The sequence below is a fragment of the Carettochelys insculpta genome, chromosome 3, assembly GCF_033958435.1.
Source record: "Carettochelys insculpta isolate YL-2023 chromosome 3, ASM3395843v1, whole genome shotgun sequence".
Taxonomy (NCBI): Eukaryota; Metazoa; Chordata; order Testudines; family Carettochelyidae; genus Carettochelys; species Carettochelys insculpta.
The window spans coordinates 99,278,850-99,301,675 of NC_134139.1; the positions used below are offsets into that span (position 1 = coordinate 99,278,850).

The 22,826-nt window shown below is 46.0% G+C and overlaps 1 protein-coding gene across 5 annotated transcripts in view; it reads right to left on the reverse strand.

Annotated features, from left to right (window-relative positions):
* Nucleotides 1-20,153, reverse strand: part of UTRN (utrophin) — a 560,266-nt gene extending 540,113 nt beyond the window's left edge. For 4 of the 5 annotated variants that reach the window (XM_074990438.1, XM_074990437.1, XM_074990436.1 and 1 more), the window contains exons 1-2: nucleotides 20,018-20,153; nucleotides 18,764-18,930 (exon numbers count right to left, since the gene is read on the reverse strand). In XM_074990438.1, coding sequence (XP_074846539.1) covers nucleotides 18,764-18,842 — 79 coding nt within the window. In that variant the 5' untranslated portion in view covers nucleotides 18,843-18,930; nucleotides 20,018-20,153. Of the gene's footprint in view, nucleotides 1-4,083; nucleotides 4,135-18,763; nucleotides 18,931-20,017 lie in introns of those variants that run through there. The other variant, XM_074990439.1, reaches the window with a different exon arrangement.
* Nucleotides 20,154-22,826: the final 2,673 nt, after the last annotated feature.

Here is a 22,826-nt window from a genome sequence, read left to right on the forward strand (position 1 = left end):
CAACAGGAGCAGGAGAATAAAGAGACCAGTCTGAGGCACTTACTTCAACTGAGATACCCAACCCCTTATCAGAAAGAAGAGGTGTAAGCAGTCTTGGGAACCTAAAGGACCCTTTCCTGTTCCTGAACACAAACAGTAACAGAATGTAAAACTGTCTATTATTGGCATGATCCCACAGAGCACATCCCTTCTTCTCCATCAAGGTCCCTGGCACTGTGACAGTCTAGCCTTCATCACCTACCCAGCCAGATAGCTGCAATTCCTTCTATGCAGGGCTGAAAATAGACTCAGAGGTCATACAGTAGTTGATTTATCCTAGATTCATAGAATGCTAGGACTGGAAGGGACCTTGAGAGGTCATCGGGTCCAGCCCCCTGCCCTCACGGCAGGACCAAGTACTGTTTAGACCACCCTGATAGACATTTGTCTAACCTGTTCTTAAATACCTCCAGAGATGGAGATTCCACAACCTCCCTAGGCAATTTATTCCATTGTTTTGACCCTCCTGACAGTTAGGAACTTTTTCCTAATGTCCAACCTAAACCTCCCTTGCTGCAGTTTCAGTCCATTGTTTCTTGTTCTATCCTCAGAGGCCAAGAAGAACAAGTTTTCTCCCTCCTCCTTACGAAGCCCTTTTAGATACCTGAAAACCACTATCATGTCCCCCACTCAGTCTTCTTTTTTCCAAACTAAACAAGCCCAATTCTTTCCGCCTTTCTTCCTAGGTCATTTTCTCTAGACCTTTGATCATTCTTGTTGCTCTTTTCTGGACCCTTTCCAATTTCTCCACATCCTTCTTGAAATGCAGTGCCCAGAACTGAGAACTGGACATAATACTCCAACCGAAGGCTAACCAGCGCAGAGTAGAGCGGAAGAATGACTTCTCGTGTCTTGCTCACAACACACCTGTTAATGCATCCCAGAATCATGGTTGCTTTTTTTTCCCAACAGCATCATACTGTTGACTCATATTTAACTTGTGGTCCACTATAACCCCTAGATCCCTTTCTGCCATACTCCTTCCTAGACAGTCGCTTCCTATTCTGTATGCATGAACCGATTGTTCCTTCTTAAGTGGAGCACTTTGCATTTGCCTTTATCAAACTTCAGCCTGTTTACCTCAGACCATTTCTCCAGATCATTCTGAATTTTGACGCTATCCTCCAAAGCAGCTGCAACCCCTCCTAGCGTGGCATCATCTGCAAACCTAATAGGCGTACTTTCTATGCCAATATCTAAATCGTTGATGAAGATATTGAACAGAACCGGTCCCAAAACAGACCCCTGCAGAACCCCTTGTTATACCTTTCCAGCAGGATTGAGAACCATTACTGACTACTCTGAGTATGTTTATCCAGCCAGTTCTGCACCCACCTTACAATAGCCCCATCTAAGTTTATTAAGCATCAAAGGCCAGAGAGAACACACCCGTGTGCTCCGTGACTCCTGGTGACTCAAAAATTTGTTCACAGAGTGAATGTAAAAAAGTTTCACTCTTAGTTTACAATGCTCTGAATGAGCTACAACCAGGCTAGATTAGGACTAGCCTATATGAGCACTTGGTTCATGGGAAGCTCAGGTAAAAAGTCAACCTGCACCACATGCTGACCCTGCTAAAGTGCATTAACAGTTAGTTAACATGCTTTTATCTAGTCTTCCTTGAACTAAAACTAGAGCAAAGTGCATAACAAAACTATTCATATGCATTACCAGGCTCCACATGGGCAGTCCATATCTCACACATCTCCGCATGTTGAATAGTAACAGAAAGGGAGCTGTGCTAGTCTCTATACTATTAAAAAAAGAGCAGTCAAGTAGCACTTTAAAGACTAGTAAAATAATTTATTAGGTGAGCTTTCATGGGACAGACCCACTTCTTCAGACCATAGCCATACCAAAACAGACTCTATATTTAAGGCACAGAGAACCAAAAACAGTAATCAAGGAGGACAAATCAGGAAAAAAAAAAAAAAAATCAAGGTGAGCAAGTCAGAGAGTAGGGAAGGTCAACAATTAGATTAAGCCAAGTATGCAAACGAGCCCCTATAGGGACTCAGAAAATTCACATCCCAGATCAAACCGCGTGTTAATGTGCCGAATTTGAATATAAAAGTCAGTTCAGCTGTCTCCCTTTCAACAGTGATGTGAAAATTTTTCTTCAGTAACACGCAAACTCTTAAGTCATTAACAGAATGGCCCACTCCATTAAAATGTTGACTTACTGTCATGGACCAAAGGCACAGCTATGCTAGAGCTGTTACATAACTACACCCCCTCAGTATAGCACTGTCCACATCAGCACTTATGTCACTTGAGGTGGGGGAGGGCAGGGATTTATTCACACTGCTGAACAACAAAAGCTATGCCAAAATAAGGTGTCGTATGGGTGCACTTTAAATGTTCTGATACACAAGCCTGAAGAGATCATTTATCTGTTCCCAGCCAAACAGAACTGGGGACGCTCTACGGGGGCAGTGTCGCAAAGCCCTATACAAAACAGGTAAAAAACAGTCAAAACAAGGGACCCGTGAATGTCTTCCCAGAAGCCTTCAGACCAACCCAGCCCAATTTCAGAGAACAATCGCAAGTTCCATCTCTTCAGGCAGCATCATTTCCACAGCAAAGGACCTTGTTTCACTACTGAATCGGTTTCCACTCAATGCCGGGAGGAAAAGCGCAGCAGCACTGATATTCTTTGTGAAGGAATTATGCTGACTCTAGTTGTTGCTCAGTGCCAGGTTGCATCAAACAGAGGTCTCAGAAGAATTTAAGATAAAAAGGATGGGCCTGTCAGCACTTACATACCACTTTACCCACCTTCATGTTACATAACAGCTTTCCTATAGCTGTGTTTTAGTTAGAAACCAGAGATGTTCATGCTACTGCCGTCATGCACCCTTTTAACTGCCTGAATAAATGCATCTATGCAGTACTTTTTCTGCATCCAAAATTGTTGGCTTTTCACCTTTTTGCTATTAAACACCATCCAAAATATTTAGCCATTTATCTGTAACAATCCTTTTTCCCCTTCTCGCTTTGTGACATCAGATTTTAGGAAAATATTCCTCCTGAAATTCCCTCCCTCAACACTTCGAGGGATGGTGGAAGGGGGTACCACACAATTCATTTGATTTTTAATAATATAAAAAGGCAGCACAATGAGATTAGTAAAAGCTATTTGAATAAGTTGATTGTGAAAACTGGAACAAAATTTTGTTCCAAGACTTAAAACCTCATGTTTCTTCTAAAACAACTGCATAAGCCGGCATATGCCCTTAACTTATATGCCTGTCCAATTCCATCTTATTCTTAACCGAATTACTTTGTTATACTTCCATCAGGGTTGGTCTGACTAGCAAATGTTCATAGCTTTTTAAGGCCACTCAGACTGCCTAGTCTAATTTCCTGCCCAACACAGGTCATAACTTCTGGGTGATTAAGCCAAATTGCCACATGTGTTAGTTACAACTTCTCTGTCACAGAAGTAACCAACATTTTAAAATATGCAAGAGACTGCTTTGTCCTCATAGGTACGCCACATTCTATCAGCACAATATGCCTGCCAGGTTTCTTTCCAGTTGTTCCTTAGCTAACAAAAAATTTTAACTCTCTCAAACTTCAAAGACGACTTACAGAATAACAGGTATACTGCTTAATTTTCAGAGGTATTCAGCACCTACTCCAAAATGAAGTCACAGACACACCACAAGTTGGCAGAAACTCTGAAATCGGGCAAATAATGTGCTAAATCAGATGAAGGTATTAATGAGCAATAATATTACTGTAATGACTAGGAGCCACACTCATGGACCAGCACTCCACTCTAGCAAACGCTGCACAAAAGAGAACAAAAACAAAGAAACGACTAAGTTTTTTGGAGCAGAGACTGACAAGCCAAGAGATGGTTGGACAGACTAGAGGGGTTGGGGAAAGTATAACAAACGGTGGTTTCTGAACACCAGCAGCTGTTATGGTTTGTACGTGTAATTGAAAAGAAATTGCAAGGAAGGATTCATATTTAAAAATTCTTATAATAAGGGACTGGAGGTGTAAAGCAGTGCCTCTAGACTGTACAGTGAATACCTGCTAATGCCATCGCTACTAAGCCATGCCATGCCGTGTTACTTAACAGGCCTCTCTTACTACGGAGGCCCACAACTGGAATTGCTCAGGCAATCAGAAAGAAGAAATACGTCGTGCAGGAGTACTCTGACCCTCACACTTCCTAGGATTTCTGGACACTAGAGAAAACTGCAGCTACACCACACTTTCTGTAGATATTCTTCTGCCACATTTTCCAGTCTGGGAATATCCTTTTCTTTTCTGTGTGCAGTGAGCTAGATTCTCAGACCTGCTCTATTCCCTTTGTGTTACAGAGAAAAGGGATCAGAGATTGCCCTCAACTGAGGATATCCATATCTCCAGCCCAACGTAGGAGGGCCCACGCAGAGTTGGCTCCGACACCTTAGACTTTCCAGCCTCCCTGAGGGAGTAAGGAGAGAGGTGTTGCAGAAGATACCATAGTTCAACTGGAGAACTCTTGCTGCTCTAACTTGCGGGGCAGAGTGACACTGAGGCAGTAACCAGCTCCTCGAGCACCTCAACCTGCCAAGCACAGCAGACGCAGAAGGCAACTGAGCCAGTAGGAGCTCCTGAGGAAGTGGGAGGTGTTTTTTCTCTTCCGCCCCCCTTCCCCTCCACACACACACACACACACACATTATTGCACTGCATAATCTCTTTGGCATTTCCTCATTTTGGCTTGGTTTGTTTTCTCTCCTTCAACATTAGCTAAGCTTTTGTGTAAGCCTTCCTCAAGTGCAAGCTGCACAGGACTTCCTTAAGCCAATTTTCTCATGACTTCATCCAATCGCTGTAACAGATTTCTTGACTGTCCCTTAAAAATAATCCAAGAACATATTTGAAACAATCAGGTTTTCATACTCATAGGTTCCAAGGCCAGAAGAGACCACTGTGATCTAGTCTGGTCTCCTATAAAATACAGGTCATAGAACTTGCGCTAAATAATTCCTAGGAGCATTTTTTTTTTTTTTTTTAAAAGGAAAAAGCAGCCGATCTCCATTTAAAGTTATTAGTAAGGAAAAATCCCCCATGTTAATATTTCCACTGGACAATAAATTGTTCCACTGGTTCGATACTCTCACTGTCAAAAACCTAACCCTTAAATTTTGAGTCTGAATTTGTCTAGGTTCAAATTTCAGCCATTGGGTCATAATATACTGGTCTCAACAAAGCATTCTAAGCGTTTCTTTATTCTGTCTCCATTCCCTTTCCACTGCCTCCACAGCTGTTCCACCTTGTAATTAACTGTGACAGTACATTTCCCAGACCAAAGAAGAGCTCTGTACAAGTCTGAAACCTTGTCTCTCTGACCAACAGAAAGTGGTCCAATAAAAGACATTACCTCACCTACCTTGGCTCTAACATCCTTAGACCAATGCTGCTTCAAATACACTGCACTTTGCAGCTGCTGGCATTTATAAATGTAGCTTCTGGAATAATCCCATTGTCTCGACTTGCATGGAACCATTTCCATTACTCTCATGTCCCATAGAGGTTATTTATTTGCCCTGCTACTTTTTCTGCTACGTTTAAAATTCCCTCCCTTCACTTTGAATATAAAATAATCACTTTCTGAAATTCTGCTTCTAGTGCCCCCTCTTAATTTTGGGAATTTAACAGAGAAAACCTGTCTCCGGAGACAAGCTGATCATTTAAGTTATCCTACCACATAACTCCACCAATGGGGAGGGAGGGGGGGACGGACGGACACACTTTAGTCATAGTTTAAGAAAAGACTGTTGTGTTATGCTCACTCCACTAACTTGCAACTCTCCCCTACACTGAGCTGCGAGTAGTAATAGTAGTAGTAGGCAGGAAGGGGGAACAGCTGCTCTCTTATGACAGTTGAACTTCCACGAAGGGAGGGGTACTGTCCATCACAGAGGCAGAATAATGCATATGGAACAAGTACAACCTATGCAACTTCAGGTATATCACAGCAAAGCTTCCATATCAGCTTGAGAATGGAGGGATGATCAGACTATTTGTTGTGCCTCTGTTCCCACCCACCAAAAAAAAAAAAAAAACAACCACTCAATTATATTTTTCCAGGCTCCTTGCCAGTCCTCCAAACCCAGAAGTGTCAGTGAAAACATTGCCATGCTTCCTCCCTTTCATAAACATTAGGCAAGCCCTGCATGTCTAACCAGAGTGTTGCTCTACGAGAAATCGTCAATGAGAGGATAGGTAATTGAGTAGTTTCTACAAAAGGTGCCAGTGATGACGCAGCTAAACCTTGATAAACGTCTTGAATATTTGCTAAGAACATTCTGTATAGGATAAAGTGGAATTAAGATGCTTCTACATTAGATTAGCCTCCTCCCCTCCTCCAACTCAAGCTTGAGAACTCTAAAATCTTCCCCAAGAGAGCGTCAATGTATGTGTGAGAGAACGTCAGCAGTCTCTCCAGGAACACTGGCCATGCTTGTGTTTTCACTCTCATTTGAATTGGTCATACATATGGGAAATATGTTTGTATGAAATCTATTCCATGAAACAAAAGATGTTAGATACGAAAATTCACGATTCACAAGCACGCTGCTAAAAGCCACCGCAGCCACAAGAGGCAGAAGTAAATGTGAAAATGCAGAAGACTGAGAATCATACTGAGAACAATAATAGGCTTTAAGGAAGAGGGACCTTCCCTGAATCCACCCAAACCCCTCAATGGCTGCAATTCTAAAGCAATGGTGTTGTGAGGCTTGTTTGTTTTTTGTACCTACAGCACTCCAGCATGGGGAGTGCCTTTCTTTAATAGTCTAAAAGTTATTTGTATTACCACACTGCCTGTCATAGATCAGATCTCCTTCAAGTGCAGGACATCCAGTACCCATGGCTCTTCTCTTTCCAGCCAAGCAATCTGGTCAAGTTTGGAAACAGGCAATCCTGCTCAGAGGGGTGAAGACAGACCAGATTTCTATATAAAACACAGAACAAGAAGACTGTCTCTGCCCCAAGAAGCTTCTAATCTAAATAGCAGACAAATCACAAACAGGTGGATACAGACAGGAGAGTGTCACAAAACAGTGAGATTATATTAGTGATAGATCACAACAGCTAAACAAGACTGGTTGCTTTGCACAATACAAAGACTAAATACAATATTTTGCCATTTAAATATTATCTATCAACCTGAAAGATTCATACACATACGATAGTACTGGAATACACCTCACCCCTCTGCAGTAGAAGGTGGAAGCCATCCAGTATTCTACATAAGGACAGCAGGCAAGAAGATTTTGGTCAAACACACGGGTAGACCCCAGTCCTACAAAAAGGCTAAATGTCTATTTTTAAAATGAGGAAAGTCAGTAAAAAAATGTGTTGTGTAGCTATCTGGTATTGTATGAAAGGGGAGGCAAGAGACAGCCTTGCAGAGTCTTTGGACTAGAAACTCTGTAGCAGCAGTGTTTTAGGGACACTGATCAACCCTAGTGGACCCTTTTTTTTTAAAAAGCACCAAGTTTCAGAGGGTTAGTCATGTTTGCCTGTTTCAGCAAAAACAATGAAGAGCCCCATGGCATCTTAAAGACTAACAAATTTATTTGGGCATAAGCTTTTGTGGGCTGCAGCCCACTTCATCAGAAGCATGAAGGGGAAACTTCAGTCTGGCAAGGATTTATACACACAAAGATGGAAGTGTTATATTACTATGTGAAGGACAAGTGCTAATGCTGCTAATTGGATCAGGGTGGATGCAGCCTACTCCCAAAAGTTGATAGGAAGAGGAGAAAACCAAAAGAGTGAAATTTACCTTTCTGCAGTGAGTGAGCCATTCCCAGTCTGTGTTCAGATTCACAGAATAGAAGAACTGGAAGGGACCTCAAGAGGTCATCAAGGCCAGTCCCCTGTCCTCACAGCAGGACCAAGCACTATCTAGGCCATCCCCGATAGATGTCTGCCTAACTGAGCCCAAATAACTCCAAGGATGGAGACTCTACAACCTCCCTAGGTACTTTATTCTAGTGTTTAACCACTCTGACAGTTAAGAAGTTTATCCTCATGTCCAGCCTAGACCTCCCTTGCTAGAGTTTAAGCCCACTGCTCCTTGTCCTATCCTCAAAGCCCAAGGAGAAAAAAATTTCTGACTCCTGCTTGTAACATACTTTAAAGAGGCACCAAAAAGCCCCAGTGAGAACAGGCCTAATTCAAAACCCTTTAGAAATCAATGGAAATCTCTGGCCCAAATCCAAAGGCCACTGAAATCAACAATCACTTGCAACTCAAATTCTTTTCTTGATGTTTAACAAGTTTCTGATTGCTAAGATGGCAGGCATGTACAAATGCTCACAAGGAGATCCAGACTAACATGGCTACCCCTCCGATACCTGATACCTTGTCTAGTTTCTCTACATCACTAGCTAGTCAATAACTGCTTCAACCTGGAAATTTTTGCACTTTACTTTAAAAAAAAAAATCAGGACAGGTACAGCACAAAATATATTTAACACTCACTGTTTTACTAGCCATCATTCAAGACCTATGAAAGGAACAAGTCTCCTCAAAGCATGTTCCAGAGCAAGGAAATCCCTTAGCAAAGCAGAGCTGTTGACCATCTAAATATCCTCAAGAAGCAGTCAAACTTCTTTACAAACAGCATCAACTCCCAAAAGTGTTCCTCACCATAGATCTTTCACGGTGAGTTTCAATTTTTAGATTAGCTCTTTCAAGACCCTGCCAACCATATTTAATTAAAAATAAAAGCGAGATCAGAAGAATTAAGCTTCTACCAATCTACTCTTGTACCTTAAGATGCACTCAGTTATACTGCAGAAGGAATGTCTTGCTCGTCACATCTTAATGCTTAATTATATGCATTACCCTTCAAACTATCATGACAGATTTCAAGTGGGTTCCCCTGGCCTGTGTTGCATAATTAATCACAGCAAAGTTCCTCTGTGCTTCAAAACACTGATGACAGCACTGTTTTTCCTCACCACAAAGCAAGCATTCCCCTGCATTCTCTGCTGAAAGCTTCCGTTTCAAAACCAAACATATAACTACCTACTTCTCCTAAATTATATTCTTAAAAACACACAAAACCTACGTTCTAGATTATATTTAGAATTGAGTTTGTTATGGAAAACATGTCCAGTAAAACTATTTTTGTTTTTAAAAAAAAATACAGACATAGGTTAAGTTTGACCTATGCCCTTTTATGTCTCCAGATGCATTCATACATCGCACATAAAGGTGGTATTTTATTTAGACACAGCCACTGTGTCTACACGTCAGTTCTCCCAGAAGAGGATCTTCCAGAAGCCATCTCCAGGAAGATCATCTTCCAGAAGGGAGCATCTACACACAAAGCGGCATCCAAAAATGCCGCCCGGTCTTCCGGAAGAGAGTCCACACGTGCATGGATGCTCTTCTGGAAGAAGAGGGCAGGAAATGCCTCAGACAGGGTCACAAGACCAGAGAGCACTTCCAGGGCACTGGCCAGGCAGCCTGTTAAAGGGCCCCCATCCAAGAGTCCCTCCCTGCACTAGCTGCTGAGGCCCTTTTTGCTGCTCCCAGCACAGCTCGCTGTCTCACTGCTCCTGCAACAGCCCACGTGCCAGCCATGGACCCCGAGTTCCCGCAGCAGCGCAGGATCGCCCTGACAAGGGTGCTGGGGAGCCTCCTGGCCACCCTCCCCAGCCTGCTGCATGAACATTGCATGAGCACCAAGGGCCCTGACCCACCCCTGGCCCTGCCAGGCCCCCAACAGCCCATCCCCCACATCTGGGCCCACCCCTCCAGCAGCGACTGGTGGGGCCAGGCAGTCATGGCACAGTGCAACGGCAAACAATGACAGCAGAACCTGCGCATAGCGAAGGGCACATTCCCCAAGATCTGTGCCTGGTTGGCCCCCCTGAGTCCTTTGCCGCCAGACACAGGGGCCAGGGAGTCTGCCACAGGGGACCATGATACCTCACGCATACACAAGCCCCCTCCCAGAGGGGCACGCTGCTGGGGGCCATAGCGAGGGAGGAATGGGAGGAGGGGGAGGCAGAGGGCAGCCAGGGATGGGCCCAGGTACCCCTGGGCACACCCACAAGCATGCACACTGTCTCGCACAGGCCATGAAAGCTATCAACGACCTGTTCGTGCACCTCAGGGACTCGAGGCGGACGTGGCAGGCTTCACGGAGCTCAGCTTCCCCCAGCGCTTCAGGGCATCGGACGGCACCCATATCTCCAACAGGGCCCTGGACTGCCACGCTGGCCAATACATCAACCATAAAGGATACCACTCAATCCGGGCAGTGGTGGATGCTCACGGAGGGTTCACTGATATCTATGTCAGCTGGCCAGCCGGGCACACAATGCCCGCATCTTTCGGAACGCTTCCCTGCGCCATGGGATGGAGGCGGGCACATACATCACTCAACGGGACCTCGTCATTGGCAACATCACCATCCTGCTATGCCTGGTAGCCAGTCTGGAGACTCTGGGGAAGGAGGGCAGCTAGGGCCTCAGGAACAGCAGGAGGGAAGGCGGGGAGGGGGGCAGGAGGAGCAGTGGGGGGGGAAGGGGGAACAGCAGGGAGGACAGCAAGGGGGCGTGAGGAGGGGGCCAGGGGAGCAGTAGCGAGGCAGGAGGGAGTGCCACAAGGGCCCCACAAACCTGGCAGAGCATCTCCACCACCTCCCCCCGCCCCCCCGGTGTCGTGGCACCATCAGATGTCCTCTGCCTCCAGGGCCAGGCGCCTCTCTGCCAAATCGTTTTGGTGGCGGACGGCAGCTGCATATGCCACTGCCTCCTCTGCCAGGCTCCAGAAGTGGACCCTCCATGCCTGCCAGGCTGCGGCCACGCATGTGGGTCGTGCCCCAGCCGGGGGAACTGCCAGCACCTCTGGCCCGCATGCTGCCAGCTGGCCCCAGGCCCTGCTGGCAACCCTCCCGTCCCTAGGAGGGAGCTGCTGTAAGACAAGGAGGAGCGGGGAGGAGGCTTTAGGGACCCAGCCAAGGCTCGTGTGGTAGTCCCGTCCCCCTGAGCCAGACTGAGAAGGCTCTTGCGCCACAGGCCCATGGCCGTGGCACAGTGACCAGAGCAGCCCCTCACCTTAGGGATGCTGGTACCCGACCAGGGCCCACCCAGGAGTGGGGCACTGGGCAAGAGGGACTCGGTCGGGCACAGAGGGCTCCATGCGCAGCTGTGTGTCCTGGGTTCCCTCCTACATGGACCTGCGTGTGCAAGGGCTCCTGGGGAAGGGGCATGCGGGGTGCCCTGCAGCTTGCCTGTGGCTCCAGGGTGCACTCTAGTGTGCGGCATTGGGGGGCCGTGGTGGGAAGCCTGCATGTGCCCTCACCAGGGATGCCCCATGCCGCGTGCTTATATGGCGTAACCTCATACAGGTCTGGGGATGCCCAGCTGGATGTGGCCCGGCTGCTCGGCCCCAACGCCAGGGCTATCACCAGGGACCCCTCGGGGAGGGGTCAGCCAAGGGTCCTTGGATTGGCTAGCAGTCTCGCCCTCCTCCCCAGCCTCTTCAGAGGAGCTGCCGTCCTGCCCCTCCAGTGTGGTGGGGGGCCGTGGCTACCGTGTCCACAAGGTAGCACGGTGGCGAGGTGTCATCACCCACCAGGATGTCCTGTGGCTCCCTATAATAGGGACACCTAGCTGGGCCGGCTCCAGAGCAATGGTGGCTGTCCCTCGCAGTGTTCCCTGATCTTGCACCGGACCTGGTCTGTGGTCCAGGTAGGATGGCCATGGGCAGCCAGGGCTGTGGCCAGTTAGATGCAGGTGCAGACATTTTGCTAGTGCCCAGATGTGTCCTTCAGGACATCTTCCTCTCACCAGAGTGCAGGGAGGTCTCCCAGCTATGGCTCTGTGCAGGCAGGGGTTCTTTTCTTACGGGCTGCGTAGGGAGGCTGGCTGCTGGCCATCGCGTTTGGGGTTGTTGCAGGCTGGGTGCTGCAGCCCAGCACACGCTGCCAGACTTGCAGCCCCTGCTTCTTGCTCCAGGGTTTCTAGGTCCTTGCAGCTTTAACTGCTTCTGGAAGCAGGCACCACAGAGCCCTCAGGCGCTTGCCAGATTGTCTCCTGCTCCGGCAGGGAGCCACCATGGCGGACCAACAGTACACAAGCGTCCACACGTGCTTTCTTCTGGAATCTTCCAGAAGAAGGCATCATTCCCCTTGCGAGACCGGCGTTAGGGATCCAGAAGAAGTGGTGTCTTTACCAAATATTCATAAACCTGAATTACCCTCCAGGAGAAATAAAAAAAAACAAATTAACAGGGCCAGACAAATATCCAGAGACCAGCTACTCCAAGATAGGCCCAAAAAAAGCCAAGAACAGAACACCACTGGTCATCACCTACAGCCCCCAGCTCAAACCACTGCAACACATGATTAAAGACCTACAACCTATCTTTAATCAGGATGCCACACTCCAGAAGGCCCTAGGTGACAGGCCTGTTCTCTGCTACAGACAACCTCCCAACCTTATGAGGATTCTCACCAACAGCCACAGTCTACACCACAGGAACACCAGTCCTGGAACTTTTCCTTTTCCTTGCAACAAAGCCTGCTGCCAGCTTTGTCCACATATCTATTCTGGAGATACCATCACTGGACCTAACCAGGTTATTCACAGAATCACAGGCACATTCTCATGTTCCTCAACTAACGGCATATATGCCATCATGTGCCAGCAATGCCCAGATGCTTTGTATATTGGACAGACTTCAAACTCTCTTAGACAAAGAGTTAATGGGCACAAAACAGACATAAAAACACTCCTGATCCACAAACATGTCAGCCAGCACTTTAATGGAGTGGGCCATTCTGTTAATGACTTAAAAGTTTGCATCTTACTGAAAAGGAATTTTCACAACAGTCTGGAAAGAGAGGCTGCTGAACTCTCTTTTACATTCAAATTTGACACATTAACATGTGGTTTGCACCATGATGGGGGATCTTCTAGGTCATTACAGGGGCTCTTTTGCATACTTGGCTTAATCAAATTCTTAAACTACCCACCCCTTCTGCCCCCCTACTCTATGATTTGCTCACCTTTTTTTGATAATTTTTTTCTGATTTGTCAGCCTTGATTACTATTTTTGGTTTCTCTGTGCCTTAAATATCGAGTCTCTTCTGGTATGGCTATGGCTTGAAGAAGTGGGTCTGTCCCACGAAAGCTCACCTAATAAATTATTTTGTTAGTCTCTGAAATGTTACTTGACTGCTTTTTTGTTTTGACAGTATATAGACTAGCACAGCTTTCTCTCTGTTACTATTTAATACACCACTGTGTATTTTATTTTAAACAATCAGAATGTGCCTATGTTTGTCTAGTATAAATAGAGCCTCCCTGAAATTGGAAGATGATAAATCTTAAATCAGACGTACTTTAAAAATCCCTCACACCCTCAAAAGACTCTTCTTTAGTACTATGCTTTGGAAGATTGGTTACTGAGAGAATCAAATCAAATATATTTATGACTTGTCAAAAAAAAATCAAGAGTTTATAACTTACAAGGGCTGCAGAAGTACATCATCATCTTAGAATATGGATTTCATACTTGTTGCCAAAGAAGAAATATTCTTAATGCATAAATAATGTGGGTAGAAACATTCAGATACTGGTTAAGTCTTAGTAATTCAAAAGTATGATATACCACTATCAGAGTCCAAGCATATAAGAACTCCCACATACAGTGAATTTAATCTTTGAATGACAGAACTAGATCCTGCACTGAAACTTTTCAATAAATGTTAATATTTTCCAACTATTTTAAAGGGTACAGTTTTGTAGACACTAATGTTTTATTTTTAAAAAAGGTAGGCATAGAAAAACCCACATTTTGGTCACAATATTGTGTAAAAATATTGTGTGTATAAAAATTGTTTTATTTCTTCCAACTTGTTAATTTTTTGTGTATTTTTGTAATAAATCCATTTCATTATATGGTATTTTACAGAATAGCCCTTCTTCACATCCTCCAATTGTACACTGCACTTATCTTTCTAAGTTTCTTTAAAACTGTGTATTTAAATTTAGCTCATTTTTAATTCTATGCAACTGAGAAATAACGACATTAAACTGCAACACGTGGCATATCCTAAGCAATCTGTAATGCCTGATGTTTTAATAAATTACCATGTGTAAATACCATTTTAGCTCAAAACAAGTTTCCATCAATGTAAACAATAGTTATTTCTGTAACTGTCTATGCATTCATACTATCTGCTACTGAATTTTCCAACACCAGCTAATTAAAGTAATAAATCTCATGAAGACTGGTCATGCACTGTGATTGTCTTCTTGGAATACATTATACGCACACAGGTAGCAAAAACTTTTTGCTGGTCTTCCTCCTTTGCCTGCAGCCCCCTTTTTGAAGTTAACATTCCACTGAGAGCAAGTTACTATTTCGCTCCCTACATTATTAAAATAATCCAGGTATCCTAAACATCTCGTTTAGCAGATTTTTTTAGAAAGACAATGAGCAAAACAAAGAATTGAAGAAAAGCTCAATACGTTTAACCCTTTGAATCTGAGTCTATGGTTATCGGTTATTGTCCAGCCCAGCATATTTTAAACTTTGAGACCCTGCAACACCAAACAATATCATCTTGGGAAAAGAGAGTTAGACCAAAAAAATAAAAAAAAAATGAGGTAAGTAAATCAGGTATCATAGCAATGAAGCAGTAACATTGTGTGTGGTTTTAATATCAGAAAATATATATACATGCCCCAGTTCGTTGTTAGTTGCTATGACACTGTGACACACCTGCGAGCTGTTCATGGAACACCAGTACTCCACAGAACATACTTTAAAAAACCACTGATCTAGCCGCCAACCTGTCATAGGATTCCCCCCAACAGTGAAAATGTAAATTGATAAAAACACTTAAAAATACAACCTGGATGTGTCAAAAATTATAAAAATTAAAAAAGGAATTTTGCCAAGCCTGACTATAAGTGACATCATATATTACCTTCCCGTAGAGGATTCAAATTAGCTGCTTTTTAAAAGGCGCTACTATTTTTAAAAAAAAAAAAAATAATATGCTACAGTAATGAGACATTTAAAAATTGTTCTTAATTTAAACTCACTAGTAAAGAAAATACAGACTAGCTTTCTCCCACTAATAATGAAAAGTTATACAAGAATACTTAAATCCCCAACTTTCACATGGCAGAATATTACAAAAGCATAAGAAACAAAAATAATAAGTTCAAGACCTTTCCTCCCCACCACACAAGAAAATCAAAATAAAGGCTCCTATCTTGTCCTATCCTACATATTTGTAAAAGCAGCTGTTAATAATTCAGGAACATTTTATGAAAGTGAATTATTTTGTAGTAATATGTTTGGTGAACTCTGACCATTTGTATAACTATCATGAGCAGCTGCTGGGCTGGGGAGTGGGGCGAAGAAAAGTTAATGGGAAGCACCACAGTGTTCCATTTACATGCCAACATGAACATTTCTTTTAAATGAGCATTTTTCTTTTTTCCAAGGGGTTAAGAGGAAGGACAAGGCATGCAAAATATGTATTTTAGACCTAACAATTAGCCTTTAATTGTTGCTGTCTATACTTTGATACTTTGTGTTCCTTTCATTAAAAATATCCCTCTCACAGGCTTCGTTTTAGGGGCTGGTTCAGATGTGAGCTATGTATTAATGCATGCTGCACATCTGAGATCCACATATAAACCTTAGGGAGCTTGAAAATAAGATTTTTTTTAAATCCCATTTTCATTTTACATTAAAGTTGACATACGTCAGCATTTCTCAATTTTTCTTTTAAATATAAAGTACCCCCAAGACTTCTCTCAGGTACCCATACCACTGGTTGAGAAATATAGTCCTACAGAAATCTGAGGTCTTGAAACAAGGATCATTCAACCTTTCCAGGTTACTGTGCCCTTTTCAGGAGTCAGATTTGTTTTTCCATACCACCAAGTTACACCTCACTTAAAAACTACTTACTTATAAAAACAAGAAAAATATCACGGAAGGCTACTACGTAAAACTTGCTGACTTTCTACCATCTTGTCAAGTAAATGAGTTAGAACAGACACTGTACCTATATTTCTGCATAAAGTGTATGAAGCAGTAGAAACAAGTCACTAAATGAACTTTTAAATTGTACTAACTTTACTAGTATTTGTATGCAGCCTGCTTTAAAACTAGGCAAATAGCTAGATGAGCTGATGTACCCCCTGGAAGACCTTTGAGTACCCACAAGGGTGCACATAACCCCACTGACTTAAATCGCTTCTGATTTTTAGGGCAATACATATTTAAAATACATAATTAATGTATGAGATAAGTAAGGACTACTGTAGATACACATAGGTCCAAATAAAAAATGGAAACTAAATTGCAGTAAACCCTCGCTTTACACATCTTCAGGTTGCGTGAAACTCGCTCTACCAAAGCTGCATGGCTGTCAGCCCTCCTAGATTCCCACAGCACTAGGCACCGCTCTGGGAAGGTAGGGGGAAGGCTTGTAGCTCTCCTAGCTGCCTGCTGCTACAGGCAGCCAGGAGAGCTAAAACCCCCTTCCCAGAGCAGCACTGCTATTATGTTGACAGTGGTGCCACTCTACTAAGGCAGGGAGAAGGGTTTTTGCCCCCCTAGCTGCTCCCTCTTGCTCCCCACAGGATCACATCCCCATCCCCATGGCCCCAGCTCAGCCCCAACCCACACACAGCGCGCTACAGCCCTGCTTGGGGCTTGGGCTCCACCCTCCTGCACGGCACACAGGGTTCAAGCTCCAGCCCCCTGTCCACCACCCATGCAGACCCTGCTCCAACCCCCACACGCCCCGGCTCAACTCCTGCCTTTCACGTCCCTGCAGCCCTAACCCACCCCAGGCTTAACCCATTGCCCAAGCCGCACCCCCACAACTTACCCAAAATTTGGGATACACAAGGGTTGCCTGGAACACAACCCTCGCGTATCCCTAAGGACTACTGTACATTGCTTATACAGAGGACTCAAAACACACCAGATGCCTCAAAATGCCTGCAAAAATTGAAGCAAACCAGGTGCTCGACAACCCAGAATCCTTAGCCTGTAGTGGACCTTTGCAACATCATATTAGGACCACAGTTTTAGAAAAATACACAGCTGAAACCATAAATATTGTTTCACAAACTGTACTTTCAAAAGTTAAGAAGAGCTCTGCACCCCTCAACTCACGCACTACAGAGAAAAAAGTGCAGATTCCTAAAACTAAGCTGTGTGCACAAAAGGCCTGTTACAAAGACACCTGAAACCAACGGAAAGATTCCCAGTGACTTCCAAGGCCTTTGGATCTGGTCCCAAATTTGTATCCTACTTAAGTTTACATACAACATGATTACAGTAATTGTATATACAGGTTGCACCTTCCAAAGCCAGAATTCTCTGGTCCCTTAATGGACCACAGATGTCCCTGGATCAGAGAGTTCCAGCTGGGAGGCTGCTAGGAGAAGGGCTAGCGGCTGGGAGCCCTGCTGGGTGGGGGCTCAGTGACCAGGGGCTGTGCAGGGACTTATGTTCCTGGTGCTGGAATCCCAGCCAGCTCTGGAGCTGACCTCTGTGCAGCCAGAGGCATCCTCCGCAGGGCCAGCAACTGGGGCCTCAGTTGTGCAGGGTCAGGACTGGTGGGCAGCACCAGGGACCGGCCGCAGATAAAGGGACTGCTGAGACTGGAGGTGGCAGGGCCTGAGACAGGGGACCTCCCTTCGCAGCACAAAATTCTCTTCCTGGAACCAGTCAGGTCCTTAGGGTGCCAGACAAGAGAAGTGCAACCTGTCCATAATTCTGAGTCAGATCTACCTGTATTTACACCAGGACAAATATATTTGTTTTGTAATTATAATGCCATTTTGTTACTACTGCACGGAACAACTGGAAAAGTTAATTTCTTATGATGTGGATGTCAAATATTCTGCCTTTAGGAGAGAACAAGGTGGTCTTTAGGATAAAACATTGAATTAGGACCCAGGGACTGTAATCGGTTTTTGTCTGTACAAAAGATTTCCTGGATGCCCATAAGCAACTCATTTTGCCTTTGCATCACCAATCTGTAAAATGGGAATAATCATAGTTCCTTACTTCACTTCTTGTCAGAATAACTCTATTAATGTTTGTGAAGCACTCACACACAACAGCAACAGGAAGGACACAAAGACCCATAAGCAGAACATTTAAAAATAAACTTCAGGAAGACCATTATCCAGAAACTGTTTCTAGTATAGGACATGTTTGTGGTGAAGTCAGACAACAGTAGCTAGTCAAAAAAGTAGATTCATTTTATATCATGCTATTAAACATGTAAAACACCTTGCAATGCTGCAACCTGCATAGCCATTTCCCATAGCTCAAAACAAACACAAAAGGAGCTGCCAAAACTTGGTTGCGTAAGAGTGCTTATTTAAACACATCCTTATTTCCAAAAGCAGAGATAATTACAGTGCAAAAGGTGGATCTTAAATAAAAATGAATTGATTAACGTGGTAGAGAAGTAGAAATATACACTTATTTTTATACATACATCTGTATTTTAGTTGTACCAAGAAATCCCAGTCAGAATCAGAACCTTCTTGTGCTAGAAAGATCTTATAGAATGATCACAAACTTGCAAGAACTTCTCAATTAAATGACAGTTTACACCCCATAATTTGAGGCATTTTCCTACTCAATGGTATATAAAGAAAGATATACACAACTTTATATTCCTGCAACCTACCAGATCTGGACTTGATGATATCACTGAATTCACTATGTCCTCCATCAGGTCCTTCCTCTTGATCAGAAACCTGGGCCATTCTTGCACAGCCTTGAAATTCTCTCTCTGCTGTAATCTAAACCTTCCAAAAACAGTTGCTATGTACAGGACTGGTTCAGCAGCAATGCCTAAAAATACAGAAAGGAAAGAGTAGTTAAAATTTAATCATTCCATTTATTAAACCAAAAGCTATCCAATTCTATACATGTGAACAATGGTATATGCTTGATACATGTGTTTTCAATGTACCACAAGTGTTGTAAATGTTACTGTCATTAAAAAGTTCTTCTCTCCCAATAAAAAAAGAGGATTTTAACATAACAAAAAAAATTAAATTTGCTTTCTACTTTAATTGCAAAGTCACAAAGCAAAAACACAACCAAGGAAATGGCTTAATATTAAATATACTAGGAAGTGCAAACTATACAAGTGAAATGAACATGCTCAATTTACTAAGCACATTAGAGAAAAATTTGGGGGATAAAGATCAAGAATTGTCAAGATGTGGTAACTGGAATACCATTACTGTATTTCTAACTGTTATATTTTAGGAAAGCCATTCCACAAGCTATATAAAGACACTCCTCCCCAAGTTATATAGGAGATCCAGTTAGTCACACAACATAAAAGAAGAGCGTGACTTCCCCCCACCCTTACTCCTCACACCTCCTTCCCCACCCCCGACACACACAATAAAACCTATTTTCATGGAAGTGACACCTGCAGAAAGGGAGACCGGAGGGCGCAGAAGCACCCCGAGGTGCTATGGGCTGAGACACTATTGGAACTAATCGGGTGGGAGAGCGGAGGAGGGGGAGGAGGCAGGTGACCAAAGTAGAAGTCAGATCCCTAGGGCAGGAAGAAGGCGGGCTGCAGGAGATCCGGACAAGCGGGACTCAGCGCCGCCTTCACACCTGTGGGCTCAGTCTGCCTTTCCCCCACGCGCGGGGCACACAGCCACGCCCGGCGCACCCCGCTCTGCCCCCGCGCGAGAGGCGGGAACGGCACCTACGGCCCCAGCTGCCCCCTTTGCCAGGTTCTGGCTGAACCAGACTCCCCCTCCCCAGCCCACCGGGCCCGGGCTCCCCCCCAGCCACGCGGGGAGAGGGGCAGCGAGTCCCGCCCGGCGGGAGCCCAGCCCAGCCCAGCCGGACCGCCCCGTCCCCGTCCCCGTCCCCGCCCTCGCCCCCCTCGGCTGGCGCCGACTTCCAGTACCTGCTGCCACACTCGCGTGCCGAGCCCCCCGCTGCGCCCCGGGCCCGGGCCAAAGTAAACGGCAGCGGCGGCAGCACCCGACCCCGCACGTCTGAGGCTTCCCCGGCGCGCTGGAAGCGGCTCCCGCTGCCCCCGGGCCGGGCGAGCTCGGCAACTTTCGCACAGGCGGCGGCGGCGGCTGCCCTCGCCCCGCTTTGTTCCTCGGCGACTGCAGGACGGAGCTGAAGCTCCGGGCAGGGCTGGCGGCTGCCGCGCGCCTGCTCCCCGCCTGCCAGGCGCGCAGAAGTGGCGGGGCAGACGGCGAGAGCTGCAACTGCGCCGGGAACTTTGTTCTCCTCTCCCCAGCCCACCCCCGGCTCCAGCAGAGCGCTGGCTGCTGCACGCTGGCGCTGGGACAAACGTGGCGTGGCAGCGTCATGTGACCGCCTGCCCTGTCAATCAGCCCGAGGAGAGCCTGGGCCGGGCTCGCCTCGCTTAGCAGCACCCCCCAGCCAGCCTCAGGTTGGCCTCCGAACTGGGTGGCCGTTCCCCCCTGCCCCGGCCTGCAGCGCGGGGGAGGTTAGAGCCAGGCCGTGTTTGCCAACAGGGCGGACTGTGCTCTGCGGCTCAGTGTGTGGGAGAGCTTTCCAATTCCCACCTTGGCCCAGCCCACTTCCAAGTTCTTCCCTGGCGGGGGCTGAGTTACTTGGAGGCAGAGGTGGGGATAGTACCCAAAGAGTTACTTGAGTAAAAAGTACAGCTGCTTTCACTTCTACCCTTTCACTACATGCACTCAAGTTGCACCGTCTCGGGTTAAGGCAGCTCTTGAGTGGTGGGGTGCTGGGGCCTGTCTCCCAGCTGCCCAACACTCAGGGGAGCCAGGAAATTGACCAGGAGTTTCCCCAACCCTGTCAGTGGCAACAGCCCAGACCCTGACTCTCAGCTGCCCTCAGTCACAGAAGCATCTGCTGCAACTCACAGGAGTCAGTCGGGTAACTACTCATGCCAGGAGTGGCAGCCTGACTCTTGGCTGCCAGCACTGACAGGAGCTGGGAAACTGACCAGCGCAGCAGAGCTGATCAGTTTCCTGTCTCCAGTGAGCAGCAGGGAGCTGCTCTACTGTACTTGTGTATAATCAAGATGTGATGTGTGCGCATATGTGTGCTTCTACTCAAGTAGTTTTCTGGAGGGACACCAGTGACTTGTACTTAAATACATCCGTCCCCAGCAGCTGCACTTGTACTCAAGTAATTTTGGGCTTACTTTTTCTACCGCTGTTTGGGGGAAGAGGAAGGCAGGGAAGGATCCTGCGCTGACCGAATGGGCTGTAGCCACCTGCATATTCAAAGACATGCACCCGACCACACATTTCCATGTGCAAATGAGACAGTGGCACTCAAAGGTTCACCAGTTTCTGTACATGCAAATAATAGACACCATAAAAATACAAGATTTTGTGAGCACTCCAACGCTAAGTCTGCACTAGCAAGTTCTTTCAAAAGATTTTTCAAAAGAAGGGCGCTCTTTTGAAAGAGCCCATGGAGCATCTACACACAAAAAGCGTTCTTCCAAAAGTAAATCGAAAGAATGTGGCGCTCCTTTCAAAAATGCTTTTCCTTTCCCGGTTCCATTATTTCAACAGCAGCAGGGCAGGGAGCTGCAGAGAGCCCCTTGCCATACCTCTGGAGGACCTGGCTCAGCCCACTCCCACCAGCAGAACTCCTCCATGCCTGTATTCCTTCCGCTGGGCGCATCGGGCCACCCAGTGTCGGGTCCCCAGCCAGTGCCATAAATGGGTTAGTCCAGGGGACAGGTTTCTTGCTCAGAGGGGTTAATCTTGGAGATGATGGTCAGGTTTGTGCCTAAGAGGGGTAAAGCCTGGGGATGGGGGTGGGCTTGAAGGTCAAGGGGGGTAGCGCCTTGGAACGATGGGGTGGGGGGGAGCGTGGAGGGTTGATGTAAACATGGCTCCTTCCTTCTTAAGAGCCTGTCCCCAGGCGCAGTGTTTTCCTTCTCCTCATTTGCTCTCCAATCCAGCGGTGAAAGTAACTTAAACTTTCTAACTGGTACAAATCACTGCGTGTGCACTGTTCTTAAAATAGGGGTTACAAAGAGTATGGTTTGATGTTATTTATTAAGGACTGTCTTGTATAGTAAAATTCCTTTAATCCAGCCTTTGATGGTCCAGAAATCCTGATGCTCCGGCATCCCCAAAATATGCATGCCTCAAAAGTCATGTAAGTCGGGGGGCTTGGGTGGTGGGTTGGGGCTGTGGGAAAGGGGACAGGGGAGTTAAGCCTGGGGTGGGTTAGGGGTGGAGGTAGAGTTGACCCAGGGTGTGCGGGGGTTGGAGCTGGGGCATGCAGGGAGGCAGGGTGTGCAGGGGAGGTGAAGCTAGAGACACATGGAGGTGAAGAAGCTCCAGGAGCGTGGGGGTAAAGAACCCAAGAAGCATGGGGTAGTGAAGCTAGAGATGCACAGGGGTGCAGAAGCTGCAGGAGCATGGGGGTGAAGAAGCCACAGGAGTGCAGGGTCAGCGAAGAAGCTGCAGGAGCGCTGGGTAGAGAAGAAGCTCAGGACTCGCAGGACTGGTGAGCTGCAGCTGGGCACAGGGGTGGTGAGCTGCGATGGGGGTGGGTTGAACTAGGCTGTGGGGGTTAATAGTCTGGAAAATTTGGTAATCCAGCACCTGTCCATATTAAAGGAATTTTACGATATTCACATGCTTTGCAGCCCCTGAAGTATTGATTTTGTAACTGAATTTGAAAAAATGGGTCTTGTCACTATTTTGGTTGCAGACCCTTGGTCTCGCTTTAAAAAAGTGATTCTA